At 33.2% G+C, this 15,965-nt stretch overlaps 1 protein-coding gene and 1 long non-coding RNA gene across 3 annotated transcripts; both read left to right on the forward strand.

Annotated features, from left to right (window-relative positions):
* The first annotated feature begins 448 nt into the window (after positions 1-448).
* On the forward strand, positions 449-5,509 carry LOC112751286 (uncharacterized). 2 transcript variants are annotated; one of them, XR_003176341.3, is made up of 4 exons: positions 449-611; positions 707-761; positions 842-986; positions 5,404-5,509. It is a non-coding gene; the product is annotated as an uncharacterized lncRNA (long non-coding RNA). The 2 variants fall into 2 exon arrangements; XR_003176342.3 differs by lacking the exon at positions 5,404-5,509 and adding an exon at positions 2,950-3,148.
* Positions 5,510-8,058: 2,549 nt separating this feature from the next.
* Positions 8,059-13,467, forward strand: LOC112751285 (probable glutamate carboxypeptidase LAMP1). Its single transcript, XM_025800366.3, has 13 exons — positions 8,059-9,024; positions 9,368-9,592; positions 10,117-10,184; positions 10,381-10,462; positions 10,550-10,642; positions 10,729-10,881; positions 11,105-11,173; positions 11,344-11,431; positions 11,597-11,689; positions 12,113-12,201; positions 12,366-12,482; positions 12,597-12,737; positions 13,135-13,467. The coding sequence occupies exons 1-13, from the start codon at positions 8,248-8,250 to the stop codon at positions 13,315-13,317; spliced, it is 2,178 nt and encodes a 725-aa protein (XP_025656151.1). The 5' UTR covers positions 8,059-8,247; the 3' UTR covers positions 13,318-13,467.
* Positions 13,468-15,965: the final 2,498 nt, after the last annotated feature.

Genomic DNA, 15,965 nt, shown 5'->3' on the forward strand with positions numbered 1-15,965 from the left:
GCAATAGACTTAACACTTAATTAAATATAAAAGTAAATACATTTAATTCTTTCAAGATTTAGATAATGAATATTAAAATTAATTATTAGTAAAAATTTAAATTCTTTCACATGAAAATAATAACTAAAAATTTATTATTTAATTTTCTTTATCTACAAAAATTTTGGTCTTTTTAATCGATAGAAACTTTTGTTGTAAACCCCAGAAAATTAGCAAATAATTAGTCAATAAATTAAATTTTAATAAGAAAAATAAAAAATGTAAATCTAATATTAAAATAGGATAGAACTCGTTAAAACGAGAATTTTGACACTAATTTCAAAGATTTTGTCTCAAGATTGGGTTGGACGGGTCGAACCGGTTGAACCGAGCCCAAAATAGACCCAAGACCCAACTGAACCCAACCCATTAAAGAGATACAGCTCCTTATTCCCTTCTTCTTCATCATTTACGCTGGGAAACTTTCATGGAGGGAGAAGAACAAAAATAAAAACCTAACCCTCACTTCAACTTTAAATCCACGTAACTTTTGATCCGGAGCTCCGATTGACGATCCGTTTGCAGTCACGCGACCGCGGCGTTAAGCTCTACAAAGCCCATAATATTGTAAGGTAAGAAAGCCATATTTTCTTCTTCAATTTCTTCATTTTCAGTTCTGAATTTATTGGACTTTGGTGTTGAGATTTTGTATAATTTCGGTGTTTAGGATCGAATTAACTTGGTGGACTTGGCGAGTCTTGTCCTAATTTTTTGTTGATAAGGTGAGAATCCTAAAAACCTAACTAATTTATTGATTAAGTATTCTTGGGTATTGAATTTTGTATATATATATATATGTTAGGTGTGTATGTATGTATGATATGAAGTCCTTGGAGCCATTGGAAGCTTGATTGAGATCTTGGTTGGTGATAGAGCTGATTTTCGGTGTTGAGGGTTTGCCCTTGTCTAAGTGGGTTGTCTTGAAAAATATGTGGAAATCGGTCAAGGTATGGTTTAGGTTTCGCGTATTTAATATGTAATGCCCTGTGAAAACTTAGGTTAGAGAAATATAGGATAACTTGAAATATGCATGTATGTTAATATTTAGCAACCTTTGATGGATTTATTACATGATATTGATAATGAGTGGTGATTGATAGTTATGTTGTAAGTGTGGAGTTGGTGCTTGATGATGAATTTAATTGAGTTTGATGGAGGTTGACTTAGCATATTTGATATTAATTAGCAAATCCTTGATGTAAATGTTGAGTTACTTATGAGAGTGAAGTGATGTATTTATGGTTGGTTATTTTTGAATAAAAGAGTTAAATGTATATGTTAGTATGTGTGATAAGGGAACTAGGTTTAAACATGAGCATAATTGTCATTGTTTTGGATTTGAAATTGTGAAAATGTATGTGTACATGTAGGGAGTTATTGAATGGTTGAGAATGTTTGGTGTGGTGTGTTGTAAAATGAATGGAAGGTATGGAGTTGAGTATTGATACACCTTGGTTGTGAAATGTTTGGTTGAAAATGAGATCTTGGTAAAAATGGAGGTTTGGTAAATTTTGGTAAAAACTTATTTTTGATGAATTTTGGTAATCCATAACTCACTCCTCAAATTTTGGATAAAAATGAGGTTTGTTTCAAATTAAATAAGGTCTTAAAAGCTTGATATTGATATAAAATTTGCGAACAACCGATTTTTGTAGGGGAAGTTATGGACGCCGGAAAATCGGTGCGAAAAACTGAAAATTTGAACATTATAGCAGTATCAGGTTTTTTTTATGTGTGTCACGCACACAGCTATGCGCACGCACCCAATAGAAGCAAAAAGTTTACTTGTGCGTACGCACGCTATGTGCGCACGCACACACCAGGATAGGCCTTATGCTGGTGGCGCTAGCACAGGTGAGGCGCATGCACACCAAGTGATGTGTACGCATGCACACGTCCTGATATTTTGCTGAGCTATGCGCACGCACATACCTGTGCGTATGCACACGTCCTGTTTTCCAGCACCTGAGTTTTGAGATTTAGATTTGATTTTGAACTCTTAACCACTTATTTTTACCCTGTTAACCCTAGATTTTGCTAGTGAGATTAGTAATTAGCAGAAGTTAAGAATTTGAGATAACTTGAGAATGAAGAAAAGGGGTAAACAAGATGAATTATGAGGGAAATGGTGTGAAGCTGAATGAAAATGTAAGAACATGAGGTGATAAATGATGAGATTTAAGATGACTGTTGTGTGGCCGAAATGGTCGGAATGGCAAGGTCTGGGTGTAATCTCGCTTGCGTAATTAATTTGAACATGGGTTCGGATGGCAAGTTGAGGGTGGAAGTTTCCTCTCTTGTCATGATGTGGATGTGGGGAAGGTGGAAAGGCACTCTCCTTCGTATTGTATCCCCCACGTTCTTCTCTGGTTGCAAGGTGGAAAGGCACTCTCCTTCGTTTATGATCCTCCTGGAGATGCGCAACCTAGAGACTAATGTCTGCGTTAGCTACCAGATGTGTCGCGTTCTGGCAAAGTAACCGACACGTGAGCTCACGGCCAGTAGGATAGACATTCATCATATGCATATGTGTGCTTTGTTTGCTATGCCTTAATTGGGAATGCCTAATTGATTATATTCTGCTAATTGTTGTAATTGTTACTTGAACCACTTGTTTTCTACCTATGTTTGCCTTGTCTATTTGTTTTGTCTATGCGAATCATTGGAGATGGAGGTACGGAGGAAAGGTGGATAGGTTTAGAGTTAAGGTTAAAGGTTAAGCTAGGTTTAGAATTCCCTAGAAGACCACCCTTTTTATGATTTCTATTTAGTAATTTAAGCTTTAAAATTTGAGATTCGGCATTCTATGATTGCCTCTGGCATTCCCAAGACCTTATATATTATATGCGTGGCACCTTTACCATGCTGAGAACCCCCGGTTCTCATCCCATACGGTGTTGTTGTTTTCAGATACAGGTCGAGCGGCACCTCGGTAGGCGTCTGAAGCTTCTGCGGCAAAGTGGTTTACTTTGGGATCTCCTTTTATTCTTTGATGTGTATATATATATATATAGTTTCTCCACTTGTATATAAGAACACCAATGTCTGCGTTAGCTACCATATGTGTCGCGTTCTGGAAAAGTAACCGACACGTGAGCTCACGGCCAGTAGGATAGACATTCATCATATGCATATGTGTGCTTTGTTTGCTATGCCTTAATTGGGAATGCCTAATTGATTATATTCTGCTAATTGTTGTAATTGTTACTTGAACCACTTGTTTTCTACCTATGTTTGCCTTGTCTATTTGTTTTGTCTATGCGAATCATTGGAGATGGAGGTACGGAGGAAAGATGGATAGGTTTAGAGTTAAGGTTAAAGGTTAAGCTAGGTTTAGAATTCCCTAGAAGACCACCCTTTTTATAATTTCTATTTAGTAATTTAAGCTTTAAAATTTGAGAGTCGGCATTCTATGATTGCCTCTGGCATTCCCAAGACCTTATATATTATATGCGTGGCACCTTTACCATGCTGAGAACCCCCGGTTCTCATCCCATACGGTGTTGTTGTTTTCAGATGCAGGTCGAGCGGCACCTCGGTAGGCGTCTGAAGCTTCTGCGGCAAAGTGGTTTACTTTGGGATCTCCTTTTATTCTTTGATGTGTATATATATATATATATATATATATATATATATATATATATATATATATAGTTTCTCCACTTGTATATAAGAACACCAATGTCTGCGTTAGCTACCATATGTGTCGCGTTCTGGAAAAGTAACCGACACGTGAGCTCACGGCCAGTAGGATAGACATTCATCATATGCATATGTGTGCTTTGTTTGCTATGCCTTAATTGGGAATGCCTAATTGATTATATTCTGCTAATTGTTGTAATTGTTACTTGAACCACTTGTTTTCTACCTATGTTTGCCTTGTCTATTTGTTTTGTCTATGCGAATCATTGGAGATGGAGGTACGGAAGAAAGGTGGATAGGTTTAGAGTTAAGGTTAAAGGTTAAGCTAGGTTTAGAATTCCCTAGAAGACCACCCTTTTTATGATTTCTATTTAGTAATTTAAGCTTTAAAATTTGAGATTCGGCATTCTATGATTGCCTCTGGCATTCCCAAGACCTTATATATTATATGCGTGGCACCTTTACCATGCTGAGAACCCCCGGTTCTCATCCCATACGGTGTTGTTGTTTTCAGATGCAGGTTGAGCGGCACCTCGGTAGGCGTTTGAAGCTTCTGCAGCAAAGTGGTTTACTTTGGGATCTCCTTTTATTCTTTGATGTGTATATATATATATATTTTCTCCACTTGTATATAAGAACACCAATGTCTGCGTTAGCTACCAGATGTGTCGCGTTCTGGAAAAGTAACCGACACGTGAGCTCACGGCCAGTAGGATAGACATTCATCATATGCATATGTGTGCTTTGTTTGCTATGCCTTAATTGGGAATGCCTAATTGATTATATTCTGCTAATTGTTGTAATTGTTACTTGAACCACTTGTTTTCTACCTATGTTTGCCTTGTCTATTTGTTTTGTCTATGCGAATCATTGGAGATGGAGGTACGGAGGAAAGATGGATAGGTTTAGAGTTAAGGTTAAAGGTTAAGCTAGGTTTAGAATTCCCTAGAAGACCACCCTTTTTATGATTTCTATTTAGTAATTTAAGCTTTAAAATTTGAGAGTCGGCATTCTATGATTGCCTCTGGCATTCCCAAGACCTTATATATTATATGCGTGGCACCTTTACCATGCTGAGAACCCCCGGTTCTCATCCCATACGGTGTTGTTGTTTTCAGATGCAGGTCGAGCGGCACCTCAATAGGCGTCTGAAGTTTCTGCGGCAAAGTGGTTTACTTTGGGATCTCCTTTTATTCTTTGATGTGTATATATATATATAGTTTCTCCACTTGTATATAAGAACACCAATGTCTGCGTTAGCTACCCGATGTGTCGCGTTCTGGAAAAGTAACCGACACGTGAGCTCACGGCTAGTAGGATAGACATTCATCATATGTATATGTGTGCTTTGTTTGCTATGCCTTAATTGGGAATGCCTAATTGATTATATTCTGCTAATTGTTGTAATTGTTACTTGAACCACTTGTTTTCTATCTATGTTTACTTTGTCTATTTGTTTTGTCTATGCGAATCATTGGAGATGGAGGTACGGAGGAAAGGTGGATAGGTTTAGAGTTAAGGTTAAAGGTTAAGCTAGGTTTAGAATTCCCTAGAAGACCACCCTTTTTATGATTTCTATTTAGTAATTTAAGCTTTAAAATTTGAGAGTCGGCATTCTATGATTGCCTCTGGCATTTCCAAGACCTTATATATTATATGCATGGCACCTTTACCGTGCTGAGAACCGCCGGTTCTCATCCCATACGGTGTTGTTGTTTTCAGATGCAGGTCGAGCGACACCTCGGTAGGCGTCTGAAGCTTCTGCGGCAAAGTGGTTTACTTTGGGATCTCCTTTTGTTCTTTGATATATATATATATATATATATATATATATATATATATATATATATATATATATATATATATATATAGTTTCTCCACTTGTATATAAGAACACTTTGTTTATGTACCTCTTAGCGGTTTTATGGAGAACTAGGGTTTTGAACATGTTCTTTTGGGTTATTATTATGTATATCTATGTACGTATATATTCTCCGGCCAACCTTGACTTCGCAAGCTGAGTCAGGAGCTAGTTCAACTGTATTCTTGGCCCTCTTTTACCCTTTCGCTTATTCATATCTCTAACTCTTACGGTTTCTTATCACGCAAGTAATTCTGTCTTCTGAGTGTTGCGCTTTTTATTTTGCGATTTTGTTTCACCCATTTTTCAAGGCTCCTAGTAAACTACAACCTTTATAATATATTATTATATACTTTTTGTTTAGAGGTCGTAATACCACACCACCTCAGTTTTACATCCTAGATGTAAAGATCTGTGTGGTAGGATGTTACATTTGTCCCCTATAATTTTTTATAAATCTTTTGTGTCATGATTTATAATATTAAAACAAAATCGAGATAGTTTTAAAAGATTTATATTTACGTAATAATATTATAAATAAAAATACTAGTGACACATAAATTTATACCGTAAATATATTTCGTTAATTGAGTAAGTTAATATTCTAAATATATAATTTTTTAAAAAATTAATGTAAATATTAATTGTATGGGTAAAGTATATTTTTTGTTCTTGAAGTTTGGTAAAAGTTTTAAAAATATCCTTAAGTTTTATTTTGTTTCAATTTTATCCCAAAAATTTTCGATTTGCATCAAATATACCCTTGACGGCTAAATTTTCAAAAAATTTAAGACTAATCTAATAATAATGCATAAAAATTATATTTGATTTGCTTGTATTGAGGATTGTTCTTATAAAATTATTGTTGAATTAATCTTAAATTTTTTAAAAAATTAACCGTCCGGAGTATATTTGATGCAAATCGAAAACTTTCGGGACAAAATTAAAATAAAATAAAATTTAAGGATATTTTATAAACTTTTGTCAAACTTCAATGACAAAAATTATACTTTACCCTAATTGTATTTAACCATTACTTTTTGCAGCGTGTTTGATTTATCATTGCAGATCTATAGATGAAGGTTGATATATTGGTTTGTCCATTGCATCCAGGAGTAACTATTAAGTCTCTTTTTTTAGATTCTGGTGGTTCCTTTTTTGATTTGTCTTTGATGCTTTTGATTGGGTTATATTAGGGAGTCTTTTGTCTTCATGGTCATTTGTAACTTGCTCTGCTTGTATTTGTTGTGGCGGTCTCTTTAACCCTCACCATCCAATTGTGGATTTTTGCGAGTAGATCAGTATCCCAAAAAAAAAACACATATATTTATACATAAATATATAATAATTAATTTGATGATTAAATTTGATAATTAATTTTAATCATGCACTTAACTTTTTTTTATTTGAACTCACATATAAAGGAAATGTATCGCATTAACATCCCATTGCGAGTGACAATGATCTTTGTATTCGATTAGAATTCATATGTATCACAGGACTCCAAACTGGTTTTAGTATCCATCAATTTCGTGATAACAAAACACCAATAATAATAAAAAATAATAAAATACATACTCATTTTCTTAAACAGCAACCTATTACCTACTAATGAGGAGGAGATTTTTCATGTACAGATGTACTAATACTCTATCCATAAGATTTTTCTTAAACAACGATAAATTTATTTCTCAAAATTTGCTTGTAATTTTAGAAATTGAAAGATTTAATATAATTTTTATATTTTAATTAATATCTTTATCTATTCTTATATTCGTATCTCATATAATATTTAGGATTTTTAAAATAATTAACTAAATATTAATTTTGAAAGACATGTTTATCGAAATCAAATTTTACTTAATTTTTTAATATTATGCTAGATATACATAAATAATTAGGCATTACATTAGACATATATTGATTACATGTTAAAATATAAAATATATAAATATATAGTTACAAATTTGATCATCTATTTTTAACGTGGAGATAACATTTTTTTTTTCTAAATATAACTAACGCAAATTTTAAAAGGTAATTTCTAAAAACTAATAGCAATACCAAATCAACCACAAACTCTGTTGTGATTTGTGAAAGATGAAACTCTTCTAAAATGAAAATTTATGAAGTGACAATGAAAATCTAATTACTCTTAAACGAAGAAATTGAAACTCATATATAATGAAAATTATAAATTTAAAGATAATTAATTTTTTTTTAAAAAGATAAATAAATTCTTAAATTTTCAATTCAAATATAAATAAAATTCTGATTAATTAAAAATATAAAAAAATTATTCAACTATACAATACATATTAAAATTAATTACCAAAATGAGTTACTAATATAAAATATATATTAAAATATAAATATATATTAAAAATAAATTAAATAATACGTACGTTTTAATGATTGATTTTAGTATATAAATAATATTTTTATCTAAAATATATAAAAATAAATAAATTTTTAAAATAACTTAAATATCTTGAGTTTTAGAAAAATCAAGAAGCTATTTATTGTTTTCTCAAATCTGCTCGCATAATATTTTTTGGTGCAAATACTAATTTTTATTGACAAAAATACCCTTTAAAAGCACCCAAAGCAAAGTACTGTGTATCCAATGATTCCAACCTCTAAACTAAAGTAGACCACAGCTGAGACTGAGAGCAGTCCCTCAAAAACAGAACACCATAGAAACCATGATCACAGTAGCAGCAACCGCCGCCAACACCACCACCACCATCACCACCTTATTAGCCATAGCCACCTCCTTTCTCCTCCTCCTCATCACTTCATCCCCAACAACCCCAAAATCCAGCAACTACCACACCCTCTTCCTCTCCACCTCCCTCTCCAGCAATGTCTCCATATCCAACCACCTCCAAGCTCTCACCCACAGACCCCACATAGCATCATCCGAAGCTAACTCCCAAGCTGCAAACTACGTCCTCAAAGTCTTCACTTCCTCAAACATACCCTCTCACATGGCTTCCTATCATGTTCTTCTCTCATACCCTCTCTCCCGCTCGTTGGTTCTCACTACTACTCCCCAAGAACCTCCCTTTAGCTTCTCCTTGAAGCAAGAACCGTATGAGGGTGACCCTTATGCGGCTGTTTCCGGTGAGGTAGTTCCAACGTTCCATGCATATGCAAAGTCAGGAACTGCGGAAGGACCTGTGGTTTACGTGAACTATGGAAGAGTGGAGGACTATTTGAGTCTGAGGAAGAAGATGGGTGTGAATGTTTCAGGCTGTGTTGTGTTGGCAAGGTATGGGAAGATATTTAGAGGGGATATTGTGAAGAATGCTTATGATGAAGGTGCTGTTGGGGTGGTGGTGTATTCTGATCGGAAAGACTACGGTGGTGGTGGCGACGACGGTGGAAGGTGGTTTCCTGATGGCAAGTGGCTGCCACCAAGTGGGGTCCAGGTGGGGTCAGTGTATCAGGGGACTGGTGATCCCTCAACACCAGGTTGGGTGAGTAGGCAACCTATCATGCATCAATACTTCCATTTTTATATAAATATTTAGAATATTGAAAATTTTATCTAGATCAATTATGCATCACTACTTCCACTTTTACATGAAGGAATGATAATTTAGTAGATCAATTATGTATGTAATGTGATTGATTCACCACTTTGGTGCCTGATTGTGTTGATAAGAAGACTAAGGTGACTTACAAGGCATAATTTTGAGGACTAATTTGATTAATGACTTCAAAACACCATAACGAATCTTTTGGCATTTGCTTATTGCATGTGTATACGTAAAACTTGTTCAATAATTGAATATTAATATTTGTATTTGTGCAACATAGGCGAGTAGTGGTGGTGATGGTGAGTGTGAGAGATTAACCAAGGAGGAGGTGGAGAAGGAAGGTGATGTTCCTCTTATACCTTCATTGCCAGTGTCTGGTGCAGATGGTGAGAAGATTCTGAGGTCAATTGGTGGACCTGTTGCTGAACATGATTGGCAAGGAAGCAAAGATGCTCCTACTTACAGGGTTGGACCGGGGCCAGGAATTCTCAACCTCACTTTCAAGGTATCTAAATCTTATCCATTTAATATAGTTGAAGCTTCTTGATCAGTATAAGTTCATAACTCTTTCTTCTTTGTATTTTTCCCTTTGTTTTTTGTTTTTTATTCTACTTCATCATGAAGAGATTTGTTATTTGTGGTGGATAAACGTCCATCACTACCTTACAAGTTATGGTTATTAATTTGGGACAATTCTTTTGATTGAAATCTATTTGACCACTACTTGTTATGTAGTCCAATTTAACTATATGATCCTATTTAGGCCCTGCAAAGTTATAATGCTAGTCCAATACTGACAATTTGAACATAATTATTGTCGTATTTTTTGTCAACATATCATTTTATTTATTATTAAACTTTATGGTAAGAACCGTTAGATGGTTTGACATGTTTGACTAAATTATAACCGTTAGATGGTACGATCATTTCCATATTTAAGAAACATTTATTGAATGATCAGCCTGTGAAAATGTTCAGATGCAAAAAGGCCCCTTAATTGATAAATGCAATTTTGGATATTGGTTTCAGGGGCAGGAGAATATTGCATCAATTCAAAATGTTATTGGTGTAATTGAAGGAGCAGAAGAGCCTGACCGGTATGTCAGAACTTCAAACTCCTGATTTTCTCCAATGATCAATAGGCATTATTGTATGGACTAATATACTTAGCATAATGTTTCTGAAATCAATGTAATCTAGCCACTTGTTGAGAACTCAGAAATTGAAAATCCATAGCCTTTGTTTGTTTTCAGCTATTTTATTTAGTTGTTGTTGCATTGCAACTGTTTGTAGATATGTCATTCTAGGAAACCATAGGGATGCATGGACATTTGGAGCTGTTGATCCAAATAGTGGCACTGCAGCATTACTTGAGGTAAATATAGCTTTGTTTTTGCACTCATGCTTTTGTGATTTCGGCAACCATTGAGGAACTATTGGAACATGTCTTTTGAAATTTCAGATTGCTCAAAGATTTGGGAAGCTTCAAAAACAAGGGTGGAAGCCTAGAAGAACAATTATATTATGCAATTGGGATGCTGAGGAATATGGCCTTGTAATTTTCTCTCTTATTTTTCACCCTCTCTTCTTATTATCATTATACATGTTTTTTGAATTTGATGTGATCATAATTCCCTTCAGATAGGATCAACAGAATGGGTAGAAGAGAACAGAGAAATTCTTGCTTCAAGAGCTGTGGCTTACTTGAATTCTGATTGTGCTGTTGGTGGAGCAGGGTTCAATGCCATGGCTACTCCACAGCTTGATGAATTGATCAAAAAAGCAACTCAGCAGGTATGACCAAAAAGTTTACTACAAATTAATAGGATCAAGGTAATCAAACTCAACACTTCAACTAAACTCGTGGCTATTAGGTTAACTTGAATCATAAATCTCAACTCATAATAAACTTGTTATTCATTACTCGTTAACTTGATAATCTTGACTAGGGTAGGCTTTCTCAAAAAATCAGTGAAAGGAGACAAGAACTTCTTGTTAAATATTGACTCTTATTTAGGTCACAGACCCAGATAACTCATCACAGAGCCTTTATGAAGCTTGGACTAGTTCTGGCACCTCTCCTTTGGTAAGCATATTGCAATTGTCAAAAAATTAGTAAAGTAGAAGCATGCAATTTACTATGCTTTTAGTTTCAACAAACTGGCCAGTGATCAGTATATGATTGATTGAACTTTAAAATAGCAGCATAACTTGAACATCTATATATAATCATGAACTATTTCTTTACATGGAAAGATTGGAAGATTAGGTGGTGGAGGATCAGATTATAAACCTTTTGTGCAGCATGTGGGAATTCCATCAATTGATTTAGCCTTTGGAGGAGGTACATAACACATTAATTTAATCACTAAGATTCGGATGCGTTAATAATACTCCCTCTGTTCCATTTTATTTGTCACTATGAAAATTTGGTATGTCCTTGTAGCATGTTGATCCTTTCAAATATGCAATGATCAAACTATTTTTTTTTCCTTTTTTTTATCCGCAGACACTGCAGAGTATCCAGTATACCACTCACTGTATGATGATTTCATCTGGATGCAGAAATTTGGAGATCCTATGTTTCATAGGCATGTTGCAGGTTGGTGACATTCAATTTCCTTTTTCAGTTTATGTCACATTAAACTCCATCTCAGTTAACTCTAATGATATCAAAATGTTTCTTGAAGACTTAAGAGTTTAATAATTACATATACAACTACAGGTTAAAATATGTTAACTTTTCCACAATTAGTATATTCACAACATATACAGAGTGTTACAAATGGGAAAGTTCTGTCATCATTTTTTGCTATTGTATAACTCGACACTTCATGACCTTATTTGATATGAGAATTTTTCTCCGCATTCAATCGAATCAAATCCTAACAAGTGGTAACAGGATCTAGTCATTTCATACGTTATGTGAAAGAATAGGTCAAGGAACTATAGAAACCACAAGGGAAACTATAACTATATAAACTTAATTCACTTGAATGACAATTGGTTCTGTTGTGGAAAACAGCTGCAAGTGTTTGGGGTCTAGTAGCATTATGGCTTGCAGATGAGGAGTTCTTACCTTTTGATTATCAATCCTATGCTAAGGAGCTCCAGGTTTGTTAACTTTTGTACTTTTCACACTCACACTGTTGTCACTGAATTCGACGTGGCAATATAGTGCCATATAATCTATGTAGCCGACCTCACATTATGAGATAAGGATCGTTGTAACTGAATTTTATAAAGATATTCATGAAACCAAAATGTTTGAATCACAGCTTAATGTGAAGAACTTGGAAGATGAGATTTCAAATAAAGACATAAATTTGTCTCCTATATTGAAGTCAATCAAGGAGCTTGAGAAAGCGGCAATCAAGATAAATGACCAGAGAAAGGTATCATTTGGCCAAGTTTAAACTTAAAACAAACACAAGTTCTTAAAATAACAAGTACCATATGATAAAGTGTTTTCTTTTCTTTTCTTTTCTTTTTTTTTTCTTTTTGTTCAGGAAATAGAAGCAAGTAAAGGTTGGAGAACATGGAAAGAGTACCAAATGAAAGTGAGAGATGTGAATGATAGACTTATGATGGCTGAACGTGCATTCACTGACAGAGATGGCCTCTTAGGAATGACATGGCATAAGCATTTGGTGAGTATATAGTTTTTTACTCTAAGAAGCAAGTGTTTTCTAGGCCAGTTCCCTCATTCTTCTTCTGACTTATAATATCACATAGTCTCATTAACAAAGGCCATGTGAATATTAGATGAATTCTACTGTTTTGAATGAAACCAGGGTTCTAACTTCTGAGAAAGATGAAATTGAAGAAATCAAGAAAATGGAACAGCTATATATATATATATAGTGAAAATGTCAATGAAACAAGGATATATGATTTTACTACTAAAAATAAAAGATGCAAAAACCAAAATCAAGAAATAAGACAGAAACCAAACATGCATTTCTCCCCATTTTGTTGGTATGATTGAAGAAAAAGATTATCCAAGTCCTGTTCCGTTTAATTGTTTTCCATTCCCCTATTTTGCAGATATATGGTCCAACAAAAAATAATGACTACGGCTCTCAATCTTTCCCGGGAATAGGTGATGCTGTGAGAGTGGCAAAAAATCTACAAACTGCAGAGTCATGGCATCGTGTACAACATGAAGTTTGGAGAGTCTCAAGAGTCATCAAACATGCCTCATTAGTTCTCATTGGTCAATTAACATGAACATTTATTACTTGCACATAATTTATTTTGGTTATAAGTGTGCGTGTGTGTATGTATATACATGGGCATGGCTCTCACTCTTAAATAATGAGATCAATTTGGATCCTTTTGCATTGTACTCTAAGCTAATAAAATATTGGCATTATGGAAGGATTGAAGGGACTACGTACTAAAATAGCATGTTCTATCTATCTATTTTTATATACTAACTTTTTAGTTTTTATACAATAAATTTAAATCACATTATTTTCTCTAACAATTCTAAATACATGGCAATAGATAGTAACCATTCAATTATCTTTAAGTAAAATAGAATTTTATGATTTTAATTTCCTTAATCAATTAAATTTATTATTTATCATTATTTAATTAAAACATTAAGTGCAGATTAAATGAAAAAAATATCAATATTAAAAGTATCATAATAATAATAATAATCACAAAAATTTTTAGTTATAAATATTTAAATTTCACACACTTTAACTAATATAGATAGTAATAGTACTACTATTACTTTATTTTATAATTTCTAATGAATTGTTGAAAACTTTTCATATCCAAATTTGGCACAAAATTTTTTTATTAGGTACATTCTAATATATCATAATTAATCAAATTAATTCAGAATTTTATACTATATTTTGTGTTTATATTCTCATTCATTTTTCTTAATTCTTTTCTTTAATTAATAGCGAACTAAAAAACACCTCAAAATTATATCATGAACACCATCTTCCGAAAAAAAATAAGCAAATGAATAGATAGTTTGTTTTTCAAAGTCTTTCTAGTTCATCTATGAAAAATATACACATCACTAGTAATTGAACTAAGTTTGATTTTAAATTTTATATAAATGATGACAAACATTCTTTGCATTGAAAGCTCAAATTTATTTAATGTGTGTGCTAAATGATGCAGACCCATTTAATTATTTCCAAGTCCAAGTTCATGTTGCTTCAGCAACTTCAAATATCAAGGCTCCAAAGCTTTAGCCCATTACATTTTAATGAGCAACAAATCAGTTCTTATGAGCCAAGAGAGAACCGGAATGCTCATGGTTGGAACAAAAGAAGAAAAAGGTAAAGAGATATTTGACACTATTATAAGACTGTGGCTCTAGAAAAACAACAAAGACACAAGGATAATACTACTACTCCAAGGACATCAGTAAAGCAAAGTTCAAAAAACGGGAGAGCAAAACACAAACATGCAAGAGTGCAGAAGTAGTGGAGTAGCTCCTCGGACAGCAGAGGTAATAGAGAAGAGTGAAAAATTATCACATGCAAATAAAGATAGTTTCAACGGACAGATGGTACAAGGAATTGGAAGAGGCAATGAAAAAGAATTGGAGATCAAGTTGCATCTATAAAGCTGGCCTCACTTCAATATTAGAAGATAAGGAAAAGAGAGTGATACAAGAGTATCATCTCAACATACTTGAGCTGAATTCTTTTTCCTTCAATTTGTGCTTCATTTAGATTTTCTTTGCTATAAGCTATCTAATGTCATCTTTCTGTATTTGAGAAAAAGGCTTATGAATGTGAGTTGAAAAAGTTATGAGAGAAAAGGCAAGAAAGATGCATGAAAAAGTCAAAGAAATGTTTCAGTTTATTTGAGTTTGTTGAACTAAGACTAGTTCCCCTTGCCAAGTTGGATAGCACTTGGTGTTTCTGAATCTGGTTAGATTCTCCTTCCAAGTCAGGACAACACTTGGGTAACTAGGCTTTGGATTAGAAAGCTTAGTGAAAGATACTAGATGAATTAGGTTATAATTCATTAGCATTGGTGTTTGTAATTTGTTTGATTATAGTGAAAATTCCACCATGGTTGTGGTGAAAATTGGATGTAGGTTTCATGGTACTTGAAAATCGAACCAAGATACATGCTGCCATGTTGGCCTCATTCTCTTCTTCCCTTCTCTATTTTTATTTAGTTTTAGAGACAAAACAAAAAAAAATCTCCTACATAATTAACTTCCGCAAAAACAGAGTATAAAAACTTTATTTTTGAGTTAACTTGATTCAACCCCTCTCTCATGTTCTAGCACTAGCAAATAAAGAAAAAATAATCTGTCTTAAGATAATTATAATAAATGATAAATATAAAACAAAAATACTTATATTTTTAAAACAGTTCAAAAAAACAAAAACTTCTTTAGATGATGAACTTATATACAAAAATGAAACAAAAAAGATACTACAAAACTCGTAAGAACATATGAGAGGATGAATAAACAAACCTCTTTAAACAAGAAACAAAAATAAAAGAACAATCACCACATAAGAAGATTAATTCTAATAACTAAAAAGAATACAAAAAAAACAAATAACAAATAAAAATATAATTTTATACAACTCTAACATCAGATACTTATATCTTTTCAAAAATGAATAACACTTCACTTTGTATTACTTTTTACTTAAATAATTATATTAAATTATATACAACAGCCAAATCAATAATCGTACAATTTACATATTAACTCAAAAATAATATAACATTTCTAAATTTATACTATATATTATAATTAATTTACCCGCACGGGTTTTAGTCTAATATGAATTAATGATTAATGATATGTATAAATACCTTATTAACCAATATAGTTGAAAAGAAATGCATAAAATATGTTAACAATATCACACTGC

Source organism: Arachis hypogaea, chromosome 15, assembly GCF_003086295.3.
Source record: "Arachis hypogaea cultivar Tifrunner chromosome 15, arahy.Tifrunner.gnm2.J5K5, whole genome shotgun sequence".
In the NCBI taxonomy this organism is placed as follows: Eukaryota; Viridiplantae; Streptophyta; class Magnoliopsida; order Fabales; family Fabaceae; genus Arachis; species Arachis hypogaea.